Source organism: Chionomys nivalis, chromosome 19 (assembly GCF_950005125.1).
Source record: "Chionomys nivalis chromosome 19, mChiNiv1.1, whole genome shotgun sequence".
Classification (NCBI taxonomy): Eukaryota; Metazoa; Chordata; class Mammalia; order Rodentia; family Cricetidae; genus Chionomys; species Chionomys nivalis.
The window spans coordinates 18857069-18869341 of NC_080104.1; the positions used below are offsets into that span (position 1 = coordinate 18857069).

At 39.8% G+C, this 12273-nt stretch overlaps 1 protein-coding gene across 1 annotated transcript in view; it reads right to left on the reverse strand.

Moving 5' to 3' along the window:
* Pkhd1 (PKHD1 ciliary IPT domain containing fibrocystin/polyductin) overlaps positions 1-12273 on the reverse strand; it is a 428039-nt gene that overhangs the window by 120666 nt on the left and 295100 nt on the right. Inside the window, exons 53-54 of the mRNA XM_057751507.1 lie at positions 7796-7909; positions 6004-6091 (exon numbers count right to left, since the gene is read on the reverse strand). Of these exons, the coding sequence (XP_057607490.1) occupies positions 6004-6091; positions 7796-7909 (202 nt within the window). The remainder of the gene's footprint in view (positions 1-6003; positions 6092-7795; positions 7910-12273) is intronic.

The following is a 12273-nucleotide window of genomic DNA, read 5'->3' on the forward strand; positions in this document are numbered from 1 at the left end:
TCAGAGGATGAGAAAACGTTTAGGAGACTCATGGTAGGTCATGCTGATTATAGATAACATCTTATTTGAAAACTTCTGAGAACACAGACTTCACTTATTGCTCAATGATAAATAAATAAATACGCAAGCATGTAAAATACTGCATATGCTAATTTACCCGGTTTAGCCATTCCATGGTTTCAAAACAGAATTTTGAACATTATTTTCTATTCTATTCTTTCAAGAAAAAAAACAAACTATCTCTTTTACATACCAAGCCCTGTTCCCACTCCCTCCTCTCCTCCCATTCCTTCCACCATCCACCCCACCCCACTCTCCATTCACTCCTCCAGAGAGAATAAGGCACATTGCTTTGGGGAAAGTTCAAGGCCCTCCCTACTATATCTAGGATGAGCATAGATTCCCAACAAACCAATCCAGGGAGTAGGAATAAATCCTGGTGCTGCTGCCAGTGGCCCGGCAGTCTGGCTCAGCCATACAACTGTCACCCACATTCAGAGGGTTTAGTTTGATCCTATGCTCTATGCTGGTTCCTTCCCTGACTGACTAGAGTTGATGAGCTCCCATTAGCTCAGGTAGACTGTTTCAGTGGGTGTCCCCGTCATGGTCTTGACCTCTTTGCTCATATTCTCAATCCTCCCACTCTTCAACTGGACTTTGGGAGCTCAGCCCAGTGCTCCACTGCGGGTCTCTGCCTCTGTTTCCATCAGATGCTGAATGAAGGTTCTATGATGACATTTAAAATAGTCATCAATCTGACTACAGAGCAAGGCCAGTTCAGGCACCCTGTCCTCTATTGCTTAGGGGTCTTATCTGGGGTCATCTTTCTGGAGTCCTGGGAAGTTTTCTAGTGTCAGGTTTCCATGCAAATGGATGGAACTAGAAAAAAAGCCATCCTGAGTGAGGTAACCCAGACCCAGAAAGATGAACGTGGTATGTACTCACTCATAAGTGGATACTAGTTATAAAGCAAAGAATACTGAGCCTGTAGTTCATGAACCTAGAGAAGCTAATTAACAAGATGAATCTTAAGAAAAACATATAGATTCACCTGGCATTGCCTAACAAAATGGAAGTGTAAAAGTGGGGGAGGAGGGAGGGTAGAAAAGTAAAAGGGGGGGACATGAGGAGAGGGGATAAGAACTTGAGAGATAGCTGAGATGGAGGAAAGACAGAGATGAGAGCAAGGAGAAATATCTTTATTGAGAGAGACAACTTAAGCATCTGTACTAGCCTGCCATTAGGCTCCTGACAGGATATGTCCTCAGCTGCAGCCACTAAGAACACCCCTGTTCACATTCGCTATGCTTCCTTTCAAGAGGTCAGCCTGCCCCCCTCCACTCTCTCTCTCTTTCTCTTTTTCTCTTCCACCACTCTTGTCCACGGAGACTGATGTCTGCTCCCCTCTCTGGCACCTTCTCTGCCACTTCTCTCTCCTCTTCCATTAAACCTCCTAGGTGAGCCTTGTTGCACGGGGTAACTTCTCTTCCCAACATTGTTTTTTAAATTACAACACTGGTTCCCCTGACCAGGAAAGGCTCTCCCGGTACTTTCTTCTGCCTGCCAGCAGTTTGGAGCACACTGCAACCCTGGAACACAGTTCACATAGAACAGCCTAGCTTTGCAGCTAATGGATGACTGGGCCCGTCCATCTAACACTGGCACCATTGGTGAGCCAGCCCCCTCTTCTTCACCTCTGGCCATTTTCCGCAAGTGAGGACTTGTTTCTCAGGGATGGTTTCTTGCCTTTTGGCCTCCTTAAACCCTGGTGCCAGGCAACCATGGCCTTCACAGATTCAGAGCCCTTGGCCCCTGCTCTGTGTTTGATGAAACACTGAAGCAGCCTGTGCCTTTCAAAATCGACCCTCTCTAAATTCCTGGGATACTAGGAATCACAGACCATTGGGTCTCACTTATCTACCACACTCAAGGGAACTTTGGTATTATCTATACCTCCAACTTTTGCATTCAGGGCTTGATTTGAGGGCTTCTAAACTCATCTTTGCAGTTAGATCTGGCCCAACTATCCCTTAGCTGTTGCTTTCTGATTGTCTCTCTTCCACCTGCAATAAATCTGCTTTCTCATTCACTGACAGTTGGCCTTCCATTCAATACCAGCAACTGGGTACCAGCAATTGGGTTCTGGCGGGGTTATCCACCTCTGACTATTCCCCTGGATCTGAGGCTTCCTATCTCAAGCACAGTTCTTTCCTTGCCTTCTGACTTTTCTCAAAGTCCTGTTACGAGGAACTGTGTCTCTCTCAGGCTCAGAACCCTGACCCCTGTTCTTATGTGTTCTTACTCAAACAGCTTGTGCCTGCTGAATCTTATACTCCTTGGATCCCTAGGATGCCAGTATATCCAGGCCTTGGATCTTCTTTCTCTGTCTTCCTCTGCCTCATCCTTGGGAACTCTGCCATACACCTTCTTGTTCCTATTGGGATTCTTTTATAGATCCACTAACCACTCCTTTTAAATCAAATCTGACCTCAGTATTCCTTATACCATACAGTTGGGAACAGAGAAAGAATTCTCCACTTTCTTTCTTTTTCTTTGCTCCAAAACCTGCTTGTGTTTGTCTGTTCTCCCTCTCTAAATGGGCTGTCTGTTTGCTGCACCATGTGGGTTGGGTCAGATGGAGACGCCAGCTCTGTCTTGCTCACCAGACACCAGTTTTCCTTTTCTTTTAATTTACTTAACTCCTGTTTAATTCTGTATGTTTCTTGTGAGCTCAAAGGAGTTGACTTGGAACCACCTCAAATAGCATTTAGCCGGGTCCAAGTGGCACCTGACAGTTCCATAGAGCTTGGACAGTGAAGTTAAACAGCCAGCTACCCCAAGACATGGACCCCAGCTTTCTCACATCCCCCAAAGATTGCAACACCCCCAGGTTAGCATGAAGCAGTCTCAAGAACACGGTGTCCTCATCCCTGCCTCACCTGCTAACCCTATTAATGCAGCTTTTTATAATAAACAAAAGGGAGGCCGGGCGATGGTGGCGCACGCCTTTAACCCCAGCACTCGGGAGGCAGAGGCAGGCGGATCTCTGTGAGTTCGAGACCAGCCTGGTCTACAGAGCTAGTTCCAGGACAGGCTCCAAAGCCACAGAGAAACCCTGTCTCGAAAAACCAAAAATAAAAAAATAAAAAAATAAACAAAAGGGAGGATGTTAGTATTTAGGCATCTGTAAAGGCCTGCCCTAAGGGTCCTGACAGGATACTCCCTCAGTTGCAGCTCCTAAGAGCACTCTTCATGCACATTTGCTATGTTTTCTTTTAAAAGGTTGGCCTGCCCCGCTCCCATCTCTTTCTCTTTTTCTTTCTCTCTCCCTTCCTCTCACTCTCACTCTCACTCTCTCTTTCTTTTCTGCCACTCTGGTCCTCAGGGACCAGTCTCTGTCCCCCTCTCTGCACTTATCTATCTTGATAAACCGATGATGTTACTGTGGTTCCTTACAGGAATGTAGGTAAGAAACTAAGGACAGCAGAGGCTACTCAAAGGAGCTGTATCACTGCCAAGCCTTCCCAGCATGGGTGACAACTAAGGAAAGCATTTTCAGTTATGGAAGAGTCTTGGGGAAACCAAGTAACTTCAGCCAATGGCTTTTTCTCTCCCAGCAATTACTTCCACTTAAGTAAGCCTGCAAATGGCTGTGTGACTCTTGCAAGGCTCAAGAGTAGCCTGAGATCTGTGGGTTTTCTGAATAACAATGTAGGACAGTGCCTCCCTCTGCAGCTAGCCTAGACCTCACTGCAAATCCAGGCTGGCCTTGAACTCACGATGATCCCACCTCACTGGTTGCTTACCATCATGACAAGTTTGAGACTGGCAAACTTCCCAAATCTTATGAAGCTTCCTCCTCCCTCCAGGAGGGGACATTTCAATTTAGAGAAAACAGTCATACAACACATAAAACCAATACACTATGATAATTAGACTTTTTTGTACAATTTCATTAGAACAATCCTCTTTGAGACTCATTCTAGGAAATGCTATTTTTAATATTTCTATTTTATTTAATTTTTTTCATTTTAAATACCAGTTCCCCTCCTTGTCCTTCTCCCATCCCTCCTCCTCTCACACCCCCCATCTTCTCCTCAGAGGGGGTAAGGCCACCCTTGGTGAGTCAACAGAGTCTGGCATACTACGTTGAGGCAGGAATAAGCCCCTGCCCCTGTACCAAAGGTGAGGAAGGTATCCCACTATAGGGAATGGACTCCAAAAAGCCAGTTCATGCATCCTTGATAAGTCCTGGTCCTACTGCCAGCGCCTCCCCCAACAGGTCAAGCCATATAACTGTCACCTACATTCAGAGGGAGAAACCTAGTGCTAGAGAAACTCCCAGTAATCCACAAGGGTGGCCTTAGCTAAGACTCCTAGCAATAGCAGAGAGGGTGACTGAACTGATTTTCCCCTAATCAGATTAGTGTCTACCCTAATTGTCATCACAGAACCTACATGCAGTAACTGATGGAAGCAGATGCAGTGATCCAGAGCCAAGCCCTGGACTGAGCTTCTGAAGTTCAGCTGAAGAGAGGGAGGAGGGATTATATGAGCAAGGGAGGGGGAGCATCAAGATCTTGATTGGGAACCACAGAGACAGATGACCTAAGTTAATGGGAGTCCATGGACTCTGGTCTGACAGCTAGAGAACCTGCGTGGGACTGAATTAAGCCTTCTGAATATTTCTAATTTTTAGAACATATGCTATAGGATTAGACAAACCAGGAAATAGTCAGTCAGAACTTCTAGCTTTATAAAGGAATACTTTTAACTTTTGTGACTCCAGTTAAGCAAAATGTTGATAATAACCTCACTCATATAATTCCACTGAGAGATTTAAATGAGAGTATGTAATAGAAATGATCATATAGAACAAATGTGTATGTTCAAATATATATGATTTGGGGTGTTTGCTTGTTTGTTAGTTGGTTGATTGATTGGTTTTTCAAAATAGGGTTTTTCTGTATAGTCTTGGTTGTCCTGGAACTCAATATGTATACTAAGCTGGTCTTGAACTCACAGAGATCTGACTACATCTGCCTTATGAGTTCTGGGATTAAAACCATCCAATATATATGAAGTACATTTACATATATAAATACATGCAAGTACAATATATATGTATATATATACACATTTGTGTGTGTGTGTGTGAGAGAGAGAGAGAGACAGAGAGAGAGAGAGAGAGAGAGAGAGAGAGAGAGAGAGAGAGAGAGAAATGGTCATTTCTCTTTCTCCTGGAGTTGGAGGATCCTTCTTTTACCCTTGGACATCAGAACTCCATGTTCTTTGGATTTTAGATACTAACAAGGCTCCTTGTTTGAGGACCCCTGTTTTTCTTTATTAACTCAATTTTCTTCCTGCACCATCAGAATCATATAATGTTACAATAATTATACTTAATATCCTTTATCCATATTAAAATTACTCCTCTCAGTTTTAACCAGTGAGAGTTGCTGTTATTCTTTCTGATGGAGGTGGCCTGGATTATATTAAGAACAGTTTCCTGGAGGAGCTTTCCACTTTCTGGGTTTCACTTAGAATATCGCATCTTCTGTTACTTTCATCTATTTATCTTGTCTTCAAAGTCCTGGAAGATCTTTATCAGTTTGTTGTTCATATGATCTGTTCACTTCAAGAAGTGATGGATCCAACCTTCATCTTCATAAGCTTTGCCTTGCCCTTATTTCTGTCAGTGTCTCTATGGTACCTTGTCAATCCTCACTATTGCATTTTCAATTCATACTCTTTGTCTTATCTCAAGGAACCCATAGTTCTATACATTATTGACAAAAGTATACATTCTCTAAAACTACTCCTTAGTATACAGTGTTCTTTCCCTACATTTCATTCCTTTTGTCCTTTTACTGTGTTACATGTTTAATTTCTCTAGTCACTCTGCCTTCAATGATCTTGCTCAGTGTTTCATATCACAATAAAACATCACAGAGAACCAAATGAAACAATACAACAAATAAAGATCTCTAATTCTTTTCTTACCTCTCATTTCCCGGTGCAATATCAGCTCCAAGGTGTACCCAGGATTTCTTAGCATAAGCACTTTGAAGGGAAAGTTTCCCATAAACTCCTGAAAAATCGAATCAACAAATCATTAAGAAAATACTTCCATCTTAATTAAGGGCAGATAAGTAAAATATGGTTCAAAGGTTCATACACAAAAATACGTGACATATAATCCATATTTAACTATGTCCATCTTATCTTCAAAAAAGAATATTTCTATTATAACAAGTCAAATATAACCCAAAGACCTACAGAGAAATTAAAGTTACAGAATATAATGAAAATCTAAAAGTGGAGAAACACCATCTAATGGTGAGCCAGATCAATTGAAAGTGGTATGTCTTTCTGCTTTTAAGGTGAAGTCAAAACTTTTTTGATCTGATGGAAGACAACCAGTTTGGGTATTTTATGATATACCCTAGACTGTGTAACAGGCAAGGTTCATTCTATTTCCTGAAGATGGGACCCTAATTTTGTTTTCAGTGTTCAAATTTAATAATTTGCCTCACTAAAGATGATCCAGGAGACATGAACAGACAGATATGCTGTTTTGTTTTGGACTCACAAATAATAGTTTTATCAGGGAGATTCAGCCTGCATGTATGCATTCAGGTGTTTGAGAATTTCCTCAAAAGTACTTCATCACCATTTCCATATTAAGTATAATTTCTCATAGTCTTGTGTTCTAAAATATGTGAGCATGCTTTCCAGTAGTAGAACAAAAAATAATCATGTGTCACCATATGTTTATTTATTTCACTTAGACAATAAATACGTTATTTGTTATGTTATATGCTATAAATGTTGTAAGTCTATATATGTTGTATGTCTAGAAATATGTGCACTTGACATGACATTTTAATCTTTTCACCCTACTTTCAAATGGATCATGTGAATAACCCTATACAAATGGAAACATTTTGTTGCAAGCAACTAATTTAACAACCTAAATATTCATAATATTTTGTAAAAAAAAAAGACATGAATGAAAAAAGTAAACATCATTGCAATGTTAACAATGTGCATTTGATTTGTTTCCAGTGTGGACCAAAACAATAAAATCATAATTACTGAGACCTTAATTAAGTGTTTTGCCAATGTCTGTATTTCTTCTGTACTCTAATTCAGAAAGATATGTTAGAAAATAAAAAAGATAAGGATTAGTAGATGCAGAATGAATATTACTTTCAGAGCATGTCCTAGAATCAGTTCTTTATAATATAGTTTGATAATTACATGTCACAAAATATCAAACCATAAAACTAAAATCATCTTTTATGCTAAGTGCCTAGGTAGACAGAATTTTGGTGTGGCTAAAGAGATTTCCAACAACAACGTTTTTTACATAGTAAGCAATGCCTACACGGTGCCGTTGTAGTGTGATGCCTACACTCTTATCCTGTAATACCCCTTGATTTGGAATCTTGTCAGTATAAGATGTCCGAATCATTGAGTTCCCAGTCTTTGGTTTTGTAGACCAGTTTAGGATTTGATACTATAATAATATGGCACGTCACTATCAACAGTGAATGATCTTCTGGTCACTGCACATGCATAGTTCATCGCTTCTGAGTCATAGTTATGATATCTGTAAATGGCCATTGGACATCTCAAAAGTCAAAGAATAAATAAAAACTTTCAGAATTTAGCAGCTGTCTAAAAAATAAAAGCCCTTTGCCTCTCTGTCTTTCTGTCTTGCTCTTTCTTGTTTTGCAAACACATAGACACACATATTACGTTATTAATATACATTATATTTAACTCTTACCAATTGTCCCTGGGTCAACACGTATTCCATCAAAATGGTCACAAAAGATTTCTTCTGAGGCTCTGAGGATAACAAGAAGTCTTTGTTCTTTTTCTAAGGGATTTGTTAAAGTACCTGTTAGGAAAACAAAGTATATCATCTAAAGTAATTTGAAATGCAAAGAAATAATCCAGAGTAAATGCCTTGATATTGTTTGTATGGGAAAGAGGCAACGGTCACATCAATGAGATGACAGCAGAAAGCATGAGTTCCTACAACCCTCTCTGAAGAAGTCTGGGTTATCATTCATGAATCATCTGCTACCTCTAATCATAGACTCAGAATACACTTTACTGGCTCCTATTATCCAGGCCAATTTTGTGACATGTTCTGGGCTAGTGATGTTTGGATGGAAAATAGTAATTGCTTTTGTTAGTTGGTAATGTAAATACTTGCCAAGTATTCTCCACATCTCTTCTCTATTATATAGTTCCTCATTTATAAGAATTTGGATTCTTAAATAAAGAGACATTCAGAAAAACCCTGAGAAGGTTTGACTCCAGCAAGCAGGCTGGAGTCAGGTTCAACCTAGTCTATTAAGAATACTCATTTTACAAACCACTGAGGTATAGGAGTGATGTACTAAAAACCATTATTACAGTGACCATGGTTGTGTGAATTAGTGTTTCCTTCACATGGTTTTAGCATTTAGTGTTCACTACAAATCTAAGAAGTATGATTCTTATTTTGATGTAAATTTCCACATAGAAAGAGGCCTAAAGCTTTGGGTATGAATCTAAATCTATCCAACTAGCAGTATGTAGCAGACTTCAAACAATCATGGTTTATCAAACCAGTAATAAATTGTTTTTCATCAGTTCTCTTAACATCATTGCAACAAAGAAAACATAAGGCTGTGACAGACAGATGGGAATTGCTTCCAACAATCTCTTGAGGAAACAGTCATGTTCTTTACAGTTAGATGAATGTTCAGAAACTTGCTAACATGTTATTAATGAATACAGACCTAGGAAAGCTATGCTATTCTTACAGAAGCCATTGTTGAAGAAATAAGCAGTATAAAAGTTCTCCCCAAAATATGTATTCTATGGAAGCAGGCTCACCAAAATCATCCGCCATCAAATGCTTTAAACCAGCAAAAAATGGGATTGTCAAATATGGTATGGAATAATTGGTAAATTTAAAATCATCTATTTGTCATTTTGGTTATTCTTCTCTCAGGCAGCAAAAAAACCACTCCACATTCCTATTAGTGAGGACTTCCTATGCACCTGGTGTAAGTTTGGGGTTTGTTTGGTCTATGTGTATCTCCTCAAATCATCCTCATGAGCCATTACTGTTAGAAGTGTTGATAGCAACGTTCAGAGAGATAAATCAATTTGCACTGTAGTACGGAGGTTGCTTGTTGGTTCCCAGCCACTTAGCCCTAAAATAATCACACAGAAACTGTATTATTTAAATCACTGCTTGGCCCATTAGCTCTAGCTTCTTATTGGCTAACTCATGATTTAACTTATCTCCATGAATCTGTGCATCACCACGAGGTCATGACCTATCATCAAAGTTTCAGCACATCTGCCTCCAACTGCAGCTCCCATGGCTTATCTCTGACTCTGCCCTTCTATATCCCAGAATTCACTTTAGTTTTTCCCACCTAGCTAAGTTCTGCCCTGCTATAGGTCCAAAGCCATTTCTTTATTCATTAATGGTAATCACAGCATACAAAAGGAAATCCCACATCATTGCACAGCACATGAGTCAAGGGCAAGTATGGCTTAGGTGTTCATGCTACAACACTGTTGTAGAATATTGTTTAAGATGTGTTACATTTGTTTATGCAATGGCACATTTATTTTAATGATGCAAAGATGTGTTGCATTCCTTTATGTTGCATTTGTTTAATTCTGTGAAGTTGTGTTACTTTGCCCATCTAAAACATTTGATTGGTCTAATAAAAAGTTGAACAGCCAATAGCCAAGCTGAAGAAAGGATAGACAGGGTGGTCAGGCAGAAAGAATTAATAGGAGGAAAAATCTGGGAAGAAGGAACAAGGAACAAGAAAAAAGGAGGAGGAGAGGAGGACATTGGGGGCCAACCACGCATTTATACAACTAACAACGGAGTAAGAAAGAAAGAAAAGTATACAGAAATAGAGAAAGATAAAAGCCCAGAGGCAAAAAGTAGATGGGATTATTTAAGCTAAAAAAAAAAAAAAAAAAGCTAGCAAGAAAACAAGACAAGCTAAGGCAAGGCATTCATAAGTCTCCTGTTGTATTTATTTGAGAGCTGGGTTGTGGACCCCAAAAAACAAAAGAGTAAAAACACTCAACTATACTGTATAGATGCCACAGTGTCTTAGCTGGGATATGAAGGTATCCTCTGAGCCCAAAGACACAGAGAGCAAGAAGGAAGGGAGCAAAGGACTGGGGACTGTTCAGCAAATGTGTCTGGTGTGACTCTTATCTTACTGCTAGAAGTCTGTCCAGTAAGCTGTTTTCCAACTGCGATTTCATTTATTTCATGGAGAGTAAAGTCTTACATGGGAAAAAAAATGGCCTAGCACTAAACAGATATCACAGAGAAAAAGTAGGACACTTTTTGCCCTAGAGAAATGTATGCAGAGTCCCACAAAAAGAGTTGCGTGTTTCTCTAAAATCAGAGATTAAATCAATTATGCAACTCAAAACTGCAGCACATGTGGGGCCTTCACAGAAAATCTGGGCAAAATTAGTCAGCCTGCCGTGATCTTTCAGAATCCAGAGCAACCAGAATTTGGAATCTTTTTCTTAACATGGGAGAGGGAAAGATGGAGGCTAGAACCTACTCAGCAACCAGGCAGGGGCAAGAGAAGGAAAGGTGTGATATTCTACATTAAAATACAGTGCTTCCCAGATTTTAAAAGCAGGTGAAAGGGAAGCTTCCCAGGCTGCTGTCCTCGTTGTCTTCTCGATCTCACAGAGAGAGATGCTCTTTTCAACATAGACTTTACCAATAAATAAGAGTAGCTAGCTCTGAAATGATGCATCGGGGTCTTGGCTTGCCTTTGTAAATCTGTTGTTGTAGTTTATATGATGGGAGATAATCATCATTGTGTTGTGAAGACATTACTGGTGCTTTTGCATACATTACATTTCTCACATGTCTTCCATGAAGACTGTAGAGATTCCCATGAGGAAACTGAGGCAAGAAGAGCTTACACAACTAGTCAGAAACTGCATAGCTGTTATTAAGTGGCACTGGGCTTCGATTTAATAAATACCATCCTAAGACATGCGGAGGATGAAGGAGAAGTAAAGCAAAGTTGTTATTACTTAGCATGATGGTGGGCAATGGAGGGGGAAAAGAATTGGTTCCAGATGTTAAAATCACCTGGGGAGATGGAAGAAAATAAGTTCTGGTATACCAAAGATAACCATTATTGATTTGCAGATATGGTACAAATGGATTCCATGAATTTCAAAACATAAGAAAAAGGGAAATGAGCCTTTATTACTTTATTACTAAATCTCTACGATAGAATCAGGTATCAGCCCGGTTTGCACTTAAGCCTACTCTATCAACCTGAATTCCCCACACCCTGTAGTCAACAGACACATTCAGGATAATTGTCTAATCTTTCCAATCTTTCTGTTCACAGATTTTGCTTCTCCCAGTCCTTAAATTTCCAACCATACCTGGATCCACTCTAATTGATTCCTAAGAATGTACTATGTTCTTGAATTGGAGTATATAAGAATGGCCATGCCTCTTGTTATATATTAAAAAAGTTTGAACTAAACATTCAACACTCAATATGGATAAAGATGAACAAATCCTCAAAGTTCTTCAGTATGGTATTTACAAAAAAAAATGGCAAATACTTTTAAAGGCTTTGAAACAGCAAACAAGAAGAAGCAGTGCTTATATTTCATGCTCACCCCCCCCCCCTTCTTTTCCCTTTTCTAATGAGCTCCATAGCTGAGCCACAGGAAGTCCCTCAACAAATTCTTCCTCTCTTTGCCTGGGATGCCATGCCAGCTAACTCTTCAGAGTTCATCTTTATTCATATCTTTCTTTGCCAAGTAAGTCAGGGTTAAGCGACGCCTCCCCCACCCCCCAGCTATAACAACAGGCCACATTTTATCTCAAAACTTTTAAAACTGGAACATTGGTTCCTTGTGCCTGTTTTCTGTTCTTTGTGAGCTAAGAAACAGTGTGTCGCCAGAATTAATTTTAAAATGTTTCATAGAATGATGAACTAGTTCCTTGAGACCAACTTCCTTGCAGAAAACTACAGTAAAGAGAAACAACTGATAGTAATAAAAATGTGAATCAGTTATAATGATCCTAAACATATAAGTGCCTAACAGTATAGCTTCCAATTGTAGAAAGCAAGAATCTAGGGAACTAAAAGGAAAAAAATGGATAATAAGAGTGATAAGGCAAACATCTGGTTATACAATAGATAACTACTAAAAACAATAAGCTGTCAGTGTGGA